Source organism: Nelumbo lutea, chromosome 1, assembly GCF_056320005.1.
Source record: "Nelumbo lutea isolate HS-2025 chromosome 1, American lotus-T2T, whole genome shotgun sequence".
Taxonomy (NCBI): Eukaryota; Viridiplantae; Streptophyta; class Magnoliopsida; order Proteales; family Nelumbonaceae; genus Nelumbo; species Nelumbo lutea.
In genome coordinates, this window is record NC_142684.1 from 110,025,930 (window position 1) to 110,041,319 (window position 15,390).

The window sequence follows — 15,390 nt, forward strand, 5'->3', positions numbered from 1 at the left end:
CGTATCTGATAGCATAAACCCTATCAATCGACCCTAATATGGATTAACCTCTAATTAGTTGTACAAAGACTAAACTACCCCCCACTTAAGTATGGGACAGGAAGTCTATTAAAACTGCCACATAAGCACATAACTTAACAAAAATAGAATGACTAATCTACACTTATTTGGCTAGCTCTAACACTCCCCCTCAAGCTGGAAAATATATGTCATATAATCCCAGCTTGTTACATATATAGTTCACTCTCCCTGAGCTTAAACCTTTTGTAAACAAATCTGCCCATTGATCACCTGAGCCCACATGTTCTGTGCTTATCTCTCCAGTAAGGATCTTCTCCCTTACAAAGTGGCAATCAATCTCTATGTGTTTTGTTTTCTCATGAAAAACAGAGTTAGATGAGATGTGGAGTGCAGCTTGATTGTCACAGTATAATTTCATAGGTCTATCCATGGAGAACCCGATTTCTTGTAGGAGATTCCTCAATCATACTAATTCACATGTAGTGTGTGCCATGGCTCTGTATTCGGCTTCAACACTGCTCCTTGTCACAACCGTTTGTTTCTTACTCATCCATGTCACAAGATCTCCTCCAAGAAATGTGCAGTAACCTATAGTAGATCTTCTATCAGACACAGAGCCTGCCCAATTTGCATCTGTATACCCAATTACCTCAAGTCTTCCTCCTGGTTTGTACAATAACCCACGGCCTGGAGCTCCGTTTAGGTACCTTACAATTCTAAGAACTGCATTCCAGTGAGGTGCCCGAGGTTTCTGCATAAATTGTTTCACCACACTGACTGCAAAGGAGGATGTCTGGTCTCGTGATAATCAAATAGTTCAGCTTCCCCACTAACCGTCTATACCTTCCAGGACCATCAAATATTTCCCCTATATCACTGCTCAACTTAGCATTTGGCTCCATGGGAGTTTCAGCCGATTTTGCACCTAAAGTCTTGTTTCATCTAGCAGATCAAAAACATATTTTCTTTGGCACATGTTTACACCTTGTTTTGATCTAGCAACTTCTATACCCAAGAAATACTTCAATGTCCCAAGGTCTTTTGTTTGAAAATGGTTTTGCAGAAAGACCTTTAGTTTATCGATCCCCAATTTGTCACTACCAGTTATGACAATATCATCCACATAGACCACTAGTAAAATCTTTCCGACTTCTGAATCATAGCTGAACACTGAGTGGTCAACCTGGCATTGTTTCATTCCAAAATTCTTCACCACTTCACTAAACTTCCCAAACCAAGCACGAGGTGATTGTTTCAACCCATAAATTGCCTTTTTCAATCTACACACCTTACCATCACCCCCCCTGAGCAACAAACCCAAGTGGTTGCTCCATATATACCTCCTCCATAAGGTCACCATGAAGGCATTTTTAATGTCGAGTTGAAATAAGGGCCAATCATACATAACTGCCAAGGAAATTAAGACACGGATAGAGCCAACCTTAGCCACTGGAGAGAAGATCTCCATATAGTCCAGCCCATACAACTATGAATAACCTTTAGCAACAAGTCTGACCTTCAGACACTCCACACTACCATCCGGCAAGTATTTAACAGTATACACCCATTTACAACCCACAACATGCTTACCGGGAGGAAGAGTAGTGAGCTCCCACGTTTAAGTATACTGAAGGGCAGAGAGTTCCTCCTCCATTGCCTACCGCCACTAAGTGAGCTAAGAGCCTCTTGGACATTCTTAGGTATAGAAATAGATGACAACAGTGAAACAAATTGGCGATGTGAAGCGGAAAGGCAAGAAACTGAAACAAAATTGGAAATGGGATGGAGGGTACAACTACGTTTACCTTTCCGTAAAGCAATGGGAAGATCAAGTCCTGAAGGTTCTGGGACAGGAACAACAACAGGATCCGTAAACAAGGTAGAAGCTGGAGGAGCTGGTGTCTGTCGATGAGTATACACATGTTGGATCGGTGGTCGTTCAGTAGGGATCTGCACTAGAGGAGGTGAAGGGTCAACTCCAGCTAGAACAACCGAAACGGGATCACTGATTGAAAGAGGAAGAGGAAGTAAAAGTGGAGATATTGATGCTTCAAGTCCCGAGAAGAAGGGGATAGACTCAAAAAAGGTGACATCATGACAGATAATAGCACTTTCGAGTAATGGGATTGTAACACTTGTACCCTTTTTGAGTCCGAGAGTAGCCAAGAAAGACACTTAATAGAGCATGCATCCAACTTGTCTATCCTAGGACTCAGATTGTTAACAAAGCACACACAGCCAAATATGTGGGGTGTTAATGGAAAGGGAGACAAGGTGGGGAACAAAATAGAAAAGGGAGACCGACCATGAAGAATAAAGGAGGGCATCCAATTAATAAGGAAACACGCAGTAAGTACAGCATCACTCCAAAATCGTTTAGGAACACTCATATGATGAAGAATAGACCGAGCAGTTTCAAGGAGATGGTGGTTCTTTCGTTCAGCCACCCCATTTTGTTGAGGAGTGGATGCATATGAAGTTTGATGAATGATGCCATGCTGTTCTAAATACTATTGAAAGGAAGTAAGAAAGTACTCACGACCGTTATCTGAATGAAGAACTTTGATTGGAACACCAAATTGTGTACGTATTTCAGCATTGAATATTTGAAAAATGGAAAACAATTCACTCCTTTCATTCATTAAATAAATCCATGTCATCCTTGAACAATCATCAATAAAAGTGACAAAATACGATGTTTCCCACACTATAAAGACAACAAATGACTCAAGGACGAAACTAGTATTTTGAGTGCCTTGAGAGATGGATGTCCCATTCGATAATGCCACTATAGAGGAGTGAGTGAAATCTGAAGTGCAACTGACGATCCACTACCGTCAAGGTAATACAATCCACCAGCCTCATGCCCCCCACCAATCTTCTTCCCCGTCTTAAGATCTTGAAAAACACAAAAGGAAGGGAAAAATGTAATAGAGCAATTAAGAGTCTTGGTTAATTTACTAACAGACATAAGATTGAATGGAAACTTAGGGACATATAGAACATATGATAAAGAAAGAGAAGTCGTGTCAACATTACCAATACCACAGATGGGAGAAGAGGAACTATTGGCAAGGGTAACAATTTGAGATGTGGAAGTTTTAGAGAAGGAAGAGAACACACCTGGAGTCCCGGTCATGTGATCAGAGGCTCCAGAGTCAATAATCCATGGAGAGGGTTTGGATGCCACACAAGCTATACCTGAGTGGGCAAGGGTGGCTGTAGTATGTTGTGAAGTAGCCTAGAGAAACCTCTCATACTCATCACACGGTACACTCACCATCTCCTTCCCGGAAACAAATGTAGATGTGGAAGGTGTTAGATCTGCCTGTTGGTTATCACTGACATCAACCCCACCAGCTATTGCATGATTAGCCCATGTAGAAGGAGGGCCATGGGATCATAACAGAAATTCACCGAATGTCTGTCCCTGCCACAATGGGTACACTTTCTTGTAGAGTTACTTTTTCCTTTACCACGGCCTCCCCCTGAGTCACGACCACCACCATGGCCAAATACAGAACCACCACGACCTCCTCGGGAGACATGTCTTCCCCCTCTAGTACCACGTCCACCTCCTCTAGCTATCACAAATGCTTATCTGTTAGCCTGTGTGGGATTCTCTGTAGATCCCAAAGAAATCCTACGAAGCCGTGCAAAAACTTCCTCAAGTGTAGGAAGAGTAGAGCCTCCAATATTTGGGTCCTAACATTCTAATTTCAACCCCACTAAGAACCTAGTGACATCTAGTAGTTCCCTCTGTTGTTGCTGAACCTTAACATTTGGAGTGAGGGGATGATAGACATTGAGTTCATTTCTAAGGTTCTTCATACTGGCATAGTACTTTTCTAGGGTTTTATTCCCTTGCTGCAAATCGAAATACTCCTGATAGAGTTGATATACCCTTGTAGTATTATCCTGCCCAGAATAAAGCTTCTTGGCATGTCCCCATATGTCCTTAGTTGTACCTAAGAACATAAAGTTGGCACTTATTTTGGGTTCCATACTATTCTATAACCATGTCATGATTTGGGCATCTTCTTGTTCCCAGTCATCAAACCCTAGGGAGTCAGTTGATGGTTTATCTTCCTTCACATGTTTCACTTTCCTCTTTGCCTTGAGGAAAACTTCCACTGACTTGGCCCATGGCACATAATTCTCACCATTAAGTTTAATGGAGGTCATCTGCACACCCAAATAGTCGGAGGGGATCATCACACTCGGTTTCTGATCACTAGAACCATCTCCCGTTGCTGCCATTATGTCCCCCACTACTATCTCTAATGCTGAACTCTCAGTCACCAACCAACTACTGCTGTCAAGGCAACACTATAGCAAACTGATAACAATCTCACAACTAGTCACAATCAACAACTTGAGGTAGACTAAGATTAAGGTTAAGAACCGGATGTTTTGACCAGATTCGGCTACCATCCAGATTAGAACATTGATGAAAGCTACTAGGCTGAGGTATTCGGCCACTTCTTTCAGCACAAATTTGTTTTGTTCACACCACAACTGACATCCCAGAAATATTAGGCACCATTACAACAACACAACACTCAAGCAACCACACACAAAAATAATTCCTGTTCACATCACTACTGACAACCCATAAACAGTAGCCACCATGACAGCAATGCAACAACTCAAGCAACCACACACAAACCCTCTTGAAATTGTTCAGTAGAGGGTAAACACCACAAGCACCACCACACGACTAGGGTTGTCACAAATGGTGGCAGCAGTATTAGGCTGATATCCTAGGGTTGCCACACCTTCCTAATACACGTAATAGGAACTGCAGCAATCCTAAAACAAAAAATAAATAACAGATGCCACGGCTATCAGATTGTGTACCTCAGATTCACAGACCAAAGAAGAAGAAAAAAAGGACAAGAAAGAACTTGAAGTCGCAGGAAGGAAATCTTGAAGTCACAGCCTTCTTCTCCTTCGTTTATGGCTCTGATACCATGTTTTGACAGATCTGTTTAAGTAGTTCGAACTAGTAGAGAGTAAGAGAGATAGAAGAAGAAGGAAGAAGAAGAACAGTCGAATTTGATAGCATAAACCCTATCAGTCGACCCTAATATGGATTAACCTCTAATTAGTTGTACAAAGACTAAACTGCCCCCCACTTAAGTATGGAACAGGAAGTCTCTATTAAAACTTCCACATAAGCACATAACTTAACAGAAATAGAATGATTAATCTACCCTTATTCGGCTAGCTCTAACAGAAGGGATAAACAATCCTTGCAAGCTGATAGGAGGGAGCCATCTACAACCAAAAAGTGAAGCAAACCAATCCCAAAGAAAGCCAACAAAGGGACAAGAGATTAAGAGATGAAGTGCAGTCTCACCATTTAACTTACATAAACAGCACCAATTGGGGGTAAACACCAGTTTGGTCTCTTCCTTTGGAGCTTATCACATGTGTTAATGTAGCTGTGATACACTTCCCAATAGAAAGCATTGACTCTAAGAGGAATAGGGGAACACCAGATTTCCTTATCAGGGAAAGGAGGATGGGAAGATGAAGAGGCTACAAGTGAATTAAACAAAGATTTACAAGTGAAGAGCCCAACATGATTTAGAGTCCACACCCTACTACCACATCCCCATCCCCAAGAACCACAGAGTTCAGCAATGTAATCAAAGTAGACACATTGGGGATTTCAGATTCTCTAAGGTTTCTAGTGAAGCCCAAGTTCCAGTTCAACTCGAGGGGAAAGAGAGGGACTAATAAATTCTGACACTGGTCAATGATTTAAAAGGCATGCCTAGGCGCACAGGCCAAAAGCATTTTGGGGTATGAGCCTCGCCCAGGTTCTAGGCGCACGCCTAATGTGCCTTGCTCCGAGAACCCCCTATTTGCTAATGTTGCTCATTCATTCATTACAATAAAATATCTTCTTAAAAGGCAATGAAAGTTATAAAATCATTATTTTTTATGTGAGAAATAATAATTTCAGACCTTAACATAGACTTGTTCAGGCTTGCCTTGAGGGGTGTGGTACAAAGGTGATTCATAGAATCAAGAATGCAATATGTTTTACATCACGTTAGCTACTTGAAGCAATGCAATTAAAGAAAAAAAGAGATTGTGGGATTTACGTGATTAAAAATGCTTTATATGTTTGCTTTTATTTTTAAATTTTCATTTGAATACGCTTTACATGTTATGTTTATGTATTTTAATTTTAGATAATAGGTTTTTTAAAACATTTATTTTAAAATCTAAGTTTATATTTTTAATTAACATCATGTTTAATATTTTTTGCATTTTTTTTGAATTTTTTGGCTTTTTTTTTTGAATTTTTTGGCTTTTTTTTAGCTTTTTTTTTGTAATTTTGCGCCTTGCTTAAAAAGGTGAATGCCTTGCCTTGCGCCTTAGGCACAAATTGGCCCTTGCGCTTTTAAAACACCGACACTGGTCTACCTTTGAGATTGAAAAGAGTGTAAAGGGAGGGAAAGGTCTCCTTCAATGGGAACTCCCCAAGCCAAATATCTTCCCAAAACCTAATCTTCTAACCCAAGACCAATTCATCCCATCCATTGTTTGACAGTCTGTGGACACTTGCCACCACTTTATGCCAAAGTCTTTGACTTTCTTTCGGAAATCTCTACAGCTATTTACTCAACAGGGCCAAGTTTTTGAATATCAAAGTTCCAATCCCCAATCTCCTTCTACTTTTAACTTTATCACCTTCTCCCAACTAAGCAAATGATCTTTCTTCCCTTCCCCAGGTTCCCACAAAAAGTCTCTCATAATCTTTTCAATTTTTTTCACCACAATTTGGGGCATCTTGAAAACCGACATATAATAGATAGGAAGGTTAGCTAAGATGGATTTAATTAAGGTTATTCTCCCTCCCGGAGAAATATAATTGTGTTTCCATCCAGCTAATCGCTTCTTAAACCTTTCCACCACTAGGTTCCAAAAGCTGAGTGGTTTGGGGTTGTCACCTAAATCCTAAGAATTTGAGTGACCAAAGCAATGACTTGATTGCAAGCATCCTCTGACCCATTTACACCACAACTCCCCAAAGCCACAATTTCTCAAAATGTTAATTAAAATCTTCCAATCCACAAGATCATAGGCTTTCTCCAAGTCCAACTTAACCACAATTCCCTTCTTTCTTAATCTCTTCTGGGACTCAACACACTCATTAGCAATTAAAATCTGATCCACAATTTGCCTATCTTGAATGAAGGGCCCCTGGAAACTAAGAAATCAGAGATGTTATTAAAATCTCCCAATCCACAAGATCATAGGCTTTCTCCAAGTCCAATCCACAGTATCATAGACTTGATTGCAAGCATCCTTTGACCTAGTTACACCACAACTCCCCAAAGCCACAATTTCTCAAAATGTTAATTAAAATCTTCCAATCCACAAGATCATAGGCTTTCTCCAATTCCAACTTAACCACAATTCCCTTCTTTCTTAATCTCTTTTGAGCCTCAACACACTCATTAGCAATTAAAATCTGATCCACAATTTGCCTATCTTGAATGAAGGGCCCCTTGAAACTAAGAAATCAGAGATGGGAGTACCTTTTTCACCCTAAGGGATAGGACCTTGGCAATGTTTTTGTATATGTTGGTTACTAGGCTGATAGGTCAGAAATCCCTTGGATGGATGGCACCTGATTTCTTAGGGACCAAAGCTATGAAAGTGGAGTTCATTTCCAAGATAATTTGACCCCTACTATGGAATTCATTGAGCACTCTGGCCAAATCAGCTTGGATTAACTCCCAACAATCTTGATAGAAAGCCAATGTAAAATCATCGGGACCCAGAGCTTTAGATATGTCCATTGAGAAAATTGCTTCCCTAATTTCCCCCTCCTCAAATCTTTTTTCCAGGAGCTCCACTTGATCTTCTCTCAACACCTCCCATTCTAGATCTTCAATTGACTGTCTCTCATTAAATGGTCTTTGAAAGATTGCTCTAAAATGATTCACAAATGTCTTGGCTATCTCACTTTGATCTGTGATATCAGTGTCCCCACACATAATGAAGTAATTTCACTCTTCCTCCTCTTGCCATTCACAATGCTATGAAAATATCTTGTATTCCGATCTCCTTCCTTAATCCATCTTTCTCTAGCTTTTTGTTTCCAACAAATTTCCTCTCTTAAGAGGGTAGCCTCTAAACCCTTCTTCAAAGGTCACCTCAAACCTCTGTCACTATCAGGTATGGGACCATCCACCTCCTTCCTGTCAAATTCCTCAATTTGAGAGATCAAATTGGCTTCCTTTTCTTCCAGTCTCCCGAATTTCCGTTTATCCCACTCTTTTATTTTCTCTTTGAGCACCTGCAACTTCTTCAAGAACTTTTGGCCTTCCCATCTTGGAAGCTATAACTGAGAAGCCCACCACTCCTTTACCCTATCTTTAAACTCCAGATGGGTAAGCCACATGTTTTCAAATCTAAAAGGGATCATACCTCCATCGGATTTCCTCTAAAACAAGCATATCGGCCAATGGTTTGAAGTAATTCTAGGCAAAGTTCTTCCTAGCAAGTCTGCCCAATGCTTTCCCAATCTTGTGACACTTAAAACCTGTCAAGTTTAGAACATATCAGATTAGCCTAAAGATTGGAGCATGTAAATCTCAATTGCCCCAGAGAGAAATCTTTCAATTCAAAGGCCTCTATGAACTCATAAATTTTTCTCAGGCTTGTAGTGACCCTTCTCCTACACCCATTTGATTCTTCCACAAACCTAGTTATGTTAAAATCTCCCCCTAGACACCACGGTCCTTCCCACAGTCCTATGATGTCTGCTAAGTCATCCCAAAACAGATTTCTTTCTCTGTAAGGGTTTGGCCCATACACATTTGTGAGAAGTGAGAACCCATTCAAACCCATCCTATACGTTCCTTAATTTTACAGACACTGAGTATTTACCCACCAGCTCTTTGATGCACTGCACGGTTTCATCTCTCCAGATTGTTATGATGCCCCCAAAGCTCCCCACGATGGGGCAAAGCTCCACCCAATTTTCCTCTCTCCCCAAAAGCCTCTGATCCATTTACTATCAACCTCCTAGATTTTGGACTCCTAAATCAGCACTAAATCAGGTTTTTCTTTCCTCAACATTTCCTTGATATCCTTGATTTCTCTTCTCTTCGTGGGACTCCCTAAACCCCTCACATTCCAACTAATGATCCTCATGGTCACAATTGATGTTTATCCCCAACCCCTGGCTACCTACATGCCTCCCTTCCTTCTTCCCCACCCCCCCATCCCTTTACCTACCTTAGGTGTAGGTTCTGAATCCTTGGCATTATCCACCTTTAGCCCCATTTTCACTGCTAGATCAATCACAGGGTCATCTTCAATCTGGAAATCCCTACTCATCCTACTTGATCAGGGCATATTTCTTTTTCCTTTCCATTATCTGATACACTTGGTTCCTTCTCCATGCTGACACCCCTTTGAAGCTGAATTTCCAGTGGATTCACTTCTTCCCTACCCTTTCCAACATTTCCAGAATGGCCTTTATTTTCCGCACCAGTCCCTTGTATTGTCTTGGAAAGATCTAATTCTTGGTACACACCCCCTACAGAATTTCCCCTTTCACCATCCACTCCCCCTTCAGGAACAACTGCAGGCATGCCAGGAACAACGATGGGAGATGGTAAGTTTGCAAAGGCAACGGAAGGGGAATCAGTACTCAAAACTAACCATCATAGTTACAGAGATTACCCCAAGTGTGAAGGAGCTTGCATAATAGGCAAAGAGGTATTGTTTCCCTATTCCAGCAATAAGGTTCCCCTCTCCATTTGATTCAGCCCTGTCTGAGTGAGAGTGCAGCATGCTTGCCCCGGTCTGAGTCAACACTGGATTTGTTCCTTCAATTGGATCTGCTAATAAGGTTGAATGGTTCCCCTGCAAATCCATCACCCAGTCATCCTGAGCTTGTTGCTTTAGTAAGCCCAGTTCCTTTCCTTCTTGATCACTAAAAGACCCCAACTACAACTGGTGGGAGTTGATTAAACCACTCCTATATAGAAGTCGCACCTCTGTAATCTTCTCTTTGTCCAGAAAGATCACCAACCTAAGTACCACTAATATTTTCCGCCTCAAACAGAGAGAGTCCAGGCACATGTCGTCTTCTTTGTCCAAAAATACCTGGACTGTGCCTTCCAACCTTCCAAAACTTGAGCACTCTTCTAAATAGTTAACATCTTCAGAATCGCCAAAGCTACTCCAATCTTCATCCGCAACATCATCTCTCCAATCTGCTTTGCTTCTGGAGTACCACATATCGGGTTTGTCTTGGAAGTAGGAGGGGTGTTTCATCCACTGTAGCTGATCGAACTTTGCTCCCTGCTGGTTCACAGAGGTTAAAGGGGACGAAACTGGACCCAAGTTACTGTCACCCATCAACCAGAGAAAACAAGTGCTATTATAATTGAAAAGAAAAAATGCCACATCTGTAATGTGACTAAAGAACCTCAAACTCTTATGGCAACATTTGGACATGAATAATAAATTTGTAATACTTGATTTGTTTGCTCAGTTTTGTTTGCATTGAGTTATGCATCTACATTGATTTAGTGTTTTTGTATTTCTTTTTCAACAATTGTCTCATTTTTTTATAACATCACTAAAAAACTGTAACCTTGAAACTAAAGTATAGCAGCAGTCCCCAAATTTTATTTTCTCAGGCTTGTTGAGTCCAACACCTCTTATATGATTTTTTTTTTGATGAATAACACCTCTTATCTGTTTCAGATTCAGATACTAATACCAACATTCATTAACATAGGTCGGATACTGTACAATATTTGAGGGGTCTCTTCTATTTGTCACATCTGTAATGTGACAGATGTGACTAAAGAACCTCAATTTTTTAATGATACATTTGGAATACTTGAAATGTTTGCTTGGTGTTGTTTGCGATCTACACATATACATTTTATTTTTTTTCTATTTTTCAACAATTATCTCATTATTTATAACACGCACACACATATAGATATGTTCAGTGTCGGATTCCAATACTTGCATACATATATATATATATATAACTTATTTATACGCACACACACACACAACTTGTTTTCAGGCTTGCTGAGTCTAACACCTCATATCTGTGTCGGATTCCAATAGTTGTATCAATATCCATTAACATAGGACAAGGGTAAAAACTTCCTTCTTGAACCCTCAATTCGATCAATGTGTGAAGCCATCAAATTTTTTGGATCATCATGTAATCCTATCAAATTAGAAGTCAGAAATTAAGTCATTTGAAAGAACCTAGGAGCCAATCCAATGGATGATAAAATAAGAGAAAGTAGAATAAGATGGTTTGCTCACGTGCAAATAAGACCACTGATAGCACCCATAAGAAGAAGTGATTTGTTTCAAGTTGAAGGGGCTAGAAGGGCTAGGGGTAAATAAAGAGGACATGGGTCAAAGTAGTAAGAAATGAATAAGTGCTTATAATTTAACAATGGATATGGCATTAAACAGAATGGAATGGTGAAACAGGATTCATGTGGCCAACCCCCTATGGTTGGGATAAGGCTTGGATGATGATGATGAAGTAATCCTATCAAATTCATATACATAAGTAGTGAGAGGTAGTTTACAACCACAATTCTTACAAAAAAGTTTCAGTACAACAAAATGGTCACAGTTGCAAACAGAAAAAGGGAGCAAGAAATTTGTGAAGGCATACCGAACATGGCACTTTCATTTTAGGATCTAATTTTATGTTCACACCCTGGGATCTGTAATACTTCTGTATCCCTTTCAAATTAGTAAAGGGGATGTTGCTTGCGATTTCTTTTACTCCTTGTAAAATAACAGAATCCTTTCCACCATGTTTATTCAAAAAAGATCTGTATGATGAAGGCAGGCTGTCTTGCTTCAATATGTAAGCAGACCTGCCAAAAGAAAACGAGTTGATCAATAATCTAAGACTTGAATCTCTCTGCTGATTGATCCTTCAAAGTAGCATAGATTGTAAGGAGCATGCAGACACACAAAAATCGACATCATAAAGACATCATGGTCATGATTTTAGATGCACCATATTAAAAACTACAATGTGGTAATCATATTCAAATATTTCCACCATCTAATGGCAAGGATGAGATGCATATCAATGAAAATATTCAGTAAAAAGTACAGATGTGAGAAGTTCCTTTAGACAATAGTAATCAAATATTTCAACGGACTTTCCTTTCTCTTCATTTGATTCACAATGGGTGATACAAGCACAAGAACAGAACCACATGCTTGCATATTGCAAACTTGTAGTACACCAACTGACAAACCAAGCACCTAAGGCTACGACCAATAAGAGGAGAATTTTTTTATAAGTAATAAGAAGAGATATACTAGTGTTTTCGCTAAGTAAATATGTAAAGCCATCCTGAAAACTTTTACAACAGTCCTTTATGATGACGATTATAGATGACCGGGTAACCTTGAGAATTGAGATAAGGTCAAATTGGACTGCAAACAGGCCAGCCACCTTTTTATTATTATTATTGGTATTACATAGTATATAGTACAGGGGTATCAGGGGTGGGGAACAGAGCATGCACTCGAGGTCCACTAGCCATACCACGGAGAGGAGAGGGACTGAGGGATGCCAACTAACCATTTCAACTACTGGGTCAGCTTTCTTAAATGTGTGAACAAGGCTTTACCCCTCTTAGTAGGACAGTGAAAAGGATGAAAATGCCCTTTTAGAGACAACAGACATCAAGATGAGTCGGTCATTGCTATAACTCCTAGTACTTTGTTCTCTCATTCTGTGGTGAGAATGGTCTAAAGAGTCTCATTTAGCAAACGTTTGGCAAAGGATCCATTCGTTAGAACTTAGAAGAGGACGGAATGCTTCTAATTTCACTTGCTCTTCGTGCATGTAAAAATTAAGCAAATTTTATTCCCACCCTGTGAGTTATGTAGATTCATAATAAAAAATAACTTTCTTAAATAAAACTAGAAAATCACTAGTTGTTGCCACAAAGATGGACATATAGAATACAAAATCAGGACAAATTCAATATAAAAACTAAGAAATAAAATTCTGGCAGTAGAAGCCAAAAGATATTAAATTGAGAAATCTTACTGTGCAGAAAGGTCACATACAGGATTTGGGAAGAAGAGAGGCACATAAGGAAAATGTCCCCGTGGGCCCAAGTCAAAGGTTTACAAATGCGTCCAAATCGTTTACTTTTTATTCCACATCTAGAAGCTAAGACGGCAGCTCGCATAAGGATGTAAATTGCCAAGCTTGCATGCTGTGTGTTTGGTCCAGTCAAAAGTAAGGAAGGCCCAGCAACCGCCCCTGCTAACAGTGTCCTCCATCTTGCGGTCCTGAATCAGAACAAGAGTTTTGAGTCTCTGCGTGAGAAAAAAACATTAAAATTCCCTTCAGCTCTAGTAAATAAGTATAAGACTGAATCACCAAATACCCGTGACAAAAAAAATGCCTTTAAGGATCCAAACAACACAAATTCACATGAGAAGAATGGTAACATACCTACGATGTCCTCCCAAAGCAGCTATACACTCATCTACAGTAACAAATGTACCCGCAAAGGTGCCGAGGAAGAGACCATATCTAAGAGTCTCCTTAACGGCTATAATAATCGCTTCGCGATTCGAAACCGTTCCCGCCTTCCTGAATAGTAAAAGGAATGCGAAATCGAATCAAAGCCCCCTCCAGGCACCAACCAAATATAAAAATAACAAAACCTCTTCACCTTGCAGAGGCAGAGAATGTTCCCTTCCTCAGCCGAGCGAGGATCGCGAAGGCAGCAAGACCGCCTTTGAGACCAGCTCCGATGGTAAAACCCTTGGCAGCAGCGGAAATGCATCTCCAAACCTTCTCCAGATCTTTCTGGGATCGCGAATCAGAGCTAAGAAGATAACATAAAGATGATGAAGAAGGATCACATTTGGCGCCGCATTGGGGACATGTTTGGTCAATGGAAGTCGAGTGATTCTCGCCATGGAAACCACCATTCTCTCTGGAAACACATCTGCAACGAACGACAATGGCGTCGGTCCTATCGCAGGCGGGAGCCATGGCGGCCAATTAAAGCATCAGGAGTCCATCCACTATTGACGGGAATCAGCTGCAAGGTAGAGTAAAAACAGACAGGGATTCATGAGAGAACGACAAGGAGAGTACGAAGTGAGAGAGAGAGAATTTTGTGCAAATTTTTAAAACGGGCGACAGAACGAGCTCGGAAATTAACTTAAAAGAAAGAAAAATGCCGGTGGAAACTTCACACATTAAGGTCAACCCAAATTTTCATTGGTTATGGTCCTTATGGACAATAATGGGGAGTTATTTGTCATTTCGGATTTCGGATTAGCTGAAAACGCCCGTCGCCAGCACAACACTAATAAATGCAAAGCGAGAGAGATAGTGGTTGTCAGGTCGCGAGGCATATGCATTTATACCCTCAACAAAATACTTAAATGTAGGGTTTCAACGGTATTCCAAAATTCAATTTCGAATATCGAATATCGAATTCGGATATATCGAATCAAGGTTTTTAAAACCGGACCGGACAGAAATCGATTGTGGGTTCGGTTCGCGGGTTGAATAGTTTGATCGTCTGGTCTGAATGAATAGTCCATTCTGACAAAAAATTAAAAAATAAAAAACGGCTAAAAATCATTTTTGGGTCGAATAATTTGATAGTTCAACCACCCAGGTCAATGGTTCATCGATCAAATCAACGGTTTTTTGTCAAATTGCGATTTTGGGGTAAAACGAAATTAATCAAGTGATTGATTCCTGGTTTTTCTAGTCAGACCATTCAGTCCGGTCTGGTTTTGAAAACATTGTATTGAATAGCTAATTGGATTCGAATTTAGATATGACTTTATTCAATTAAATAGATATTCAAATTCAAATGATTATTTTATTCTTATATATAATATTTGGAATATTTAAATATTTTATAATTTACATATTTAATAATTAAATTATATAAATAATTTATATATTTATATATTTATATATTTTATATAAATAAAATATTTATTAATTATCTAAAATAATTAATTGATCGAATTCAAATATTAATTTTAATCGGATTTCATTTCAGATATTGCCATATTCTATTTAAATTTGATCCGTTTACACCCCTTACCTTAAACATGCCTAACTTTCAAAACCTACTTTTTTTTTGGTTAAAAAGGATAATCATTAAGTAAACCACAAAAACAAACTTACAAATAGTCCCATATAACACTAATACACGATATGTTAAAAGAAAATGTCAAAGCTAATTTTGCTCTTGTTTTTCCTCTCTCTCTCTCCTTTTATAAACTATCTTAGAAATAGACATGGCAAAAAGTTGATCCAACTCAAAAATC

The 15,390-nt window shown here is 39.6% G+C and overlaps 1 protein-coding gene across 2 annotated transcripts in view; it reads right to left on the bottom strand.

The window, feature by feature from the left end:
* LOC148876757 (uncharacterized) overlaps window positions 1–14,308 on the bottom strand; it is a 46,053-nt gene extending 31,745 nt beyond the window's left edge. Inside the window, exons 1-4 of one of the 2 annotated variants that reach the window (XM_088968012.1) lie at window positions 13,761–14,308; window positions 13,538–13,678; window positions 13,144–13,371; window positions 11,720–11,927 (exon numbers count right to left, since the gene is read on the bottom strand). In XM_088968012.1, the coding sequence (XP_088824138.1) occupies window positions 11,720–11,927; window positions 13,144–13,371; window positions 13,538–13,678; window positions 13,761–14,086 (903 nt within the window). In that variant the 5' untranslated portion in view covers window positions 14,087–14,308. The remainder of the gene's footprint in view (window positions 1–11,719; window positions 11,928–13,143; window positions 13,372–13,537; window positions 13,679–13,760) is intronic. The other variant, XM_088968020.1, reaches the window with a different exon arrangement.
* Between the last annotated feature and the right edge of the window lie 1,082 nt (window positions 14,309–15,390).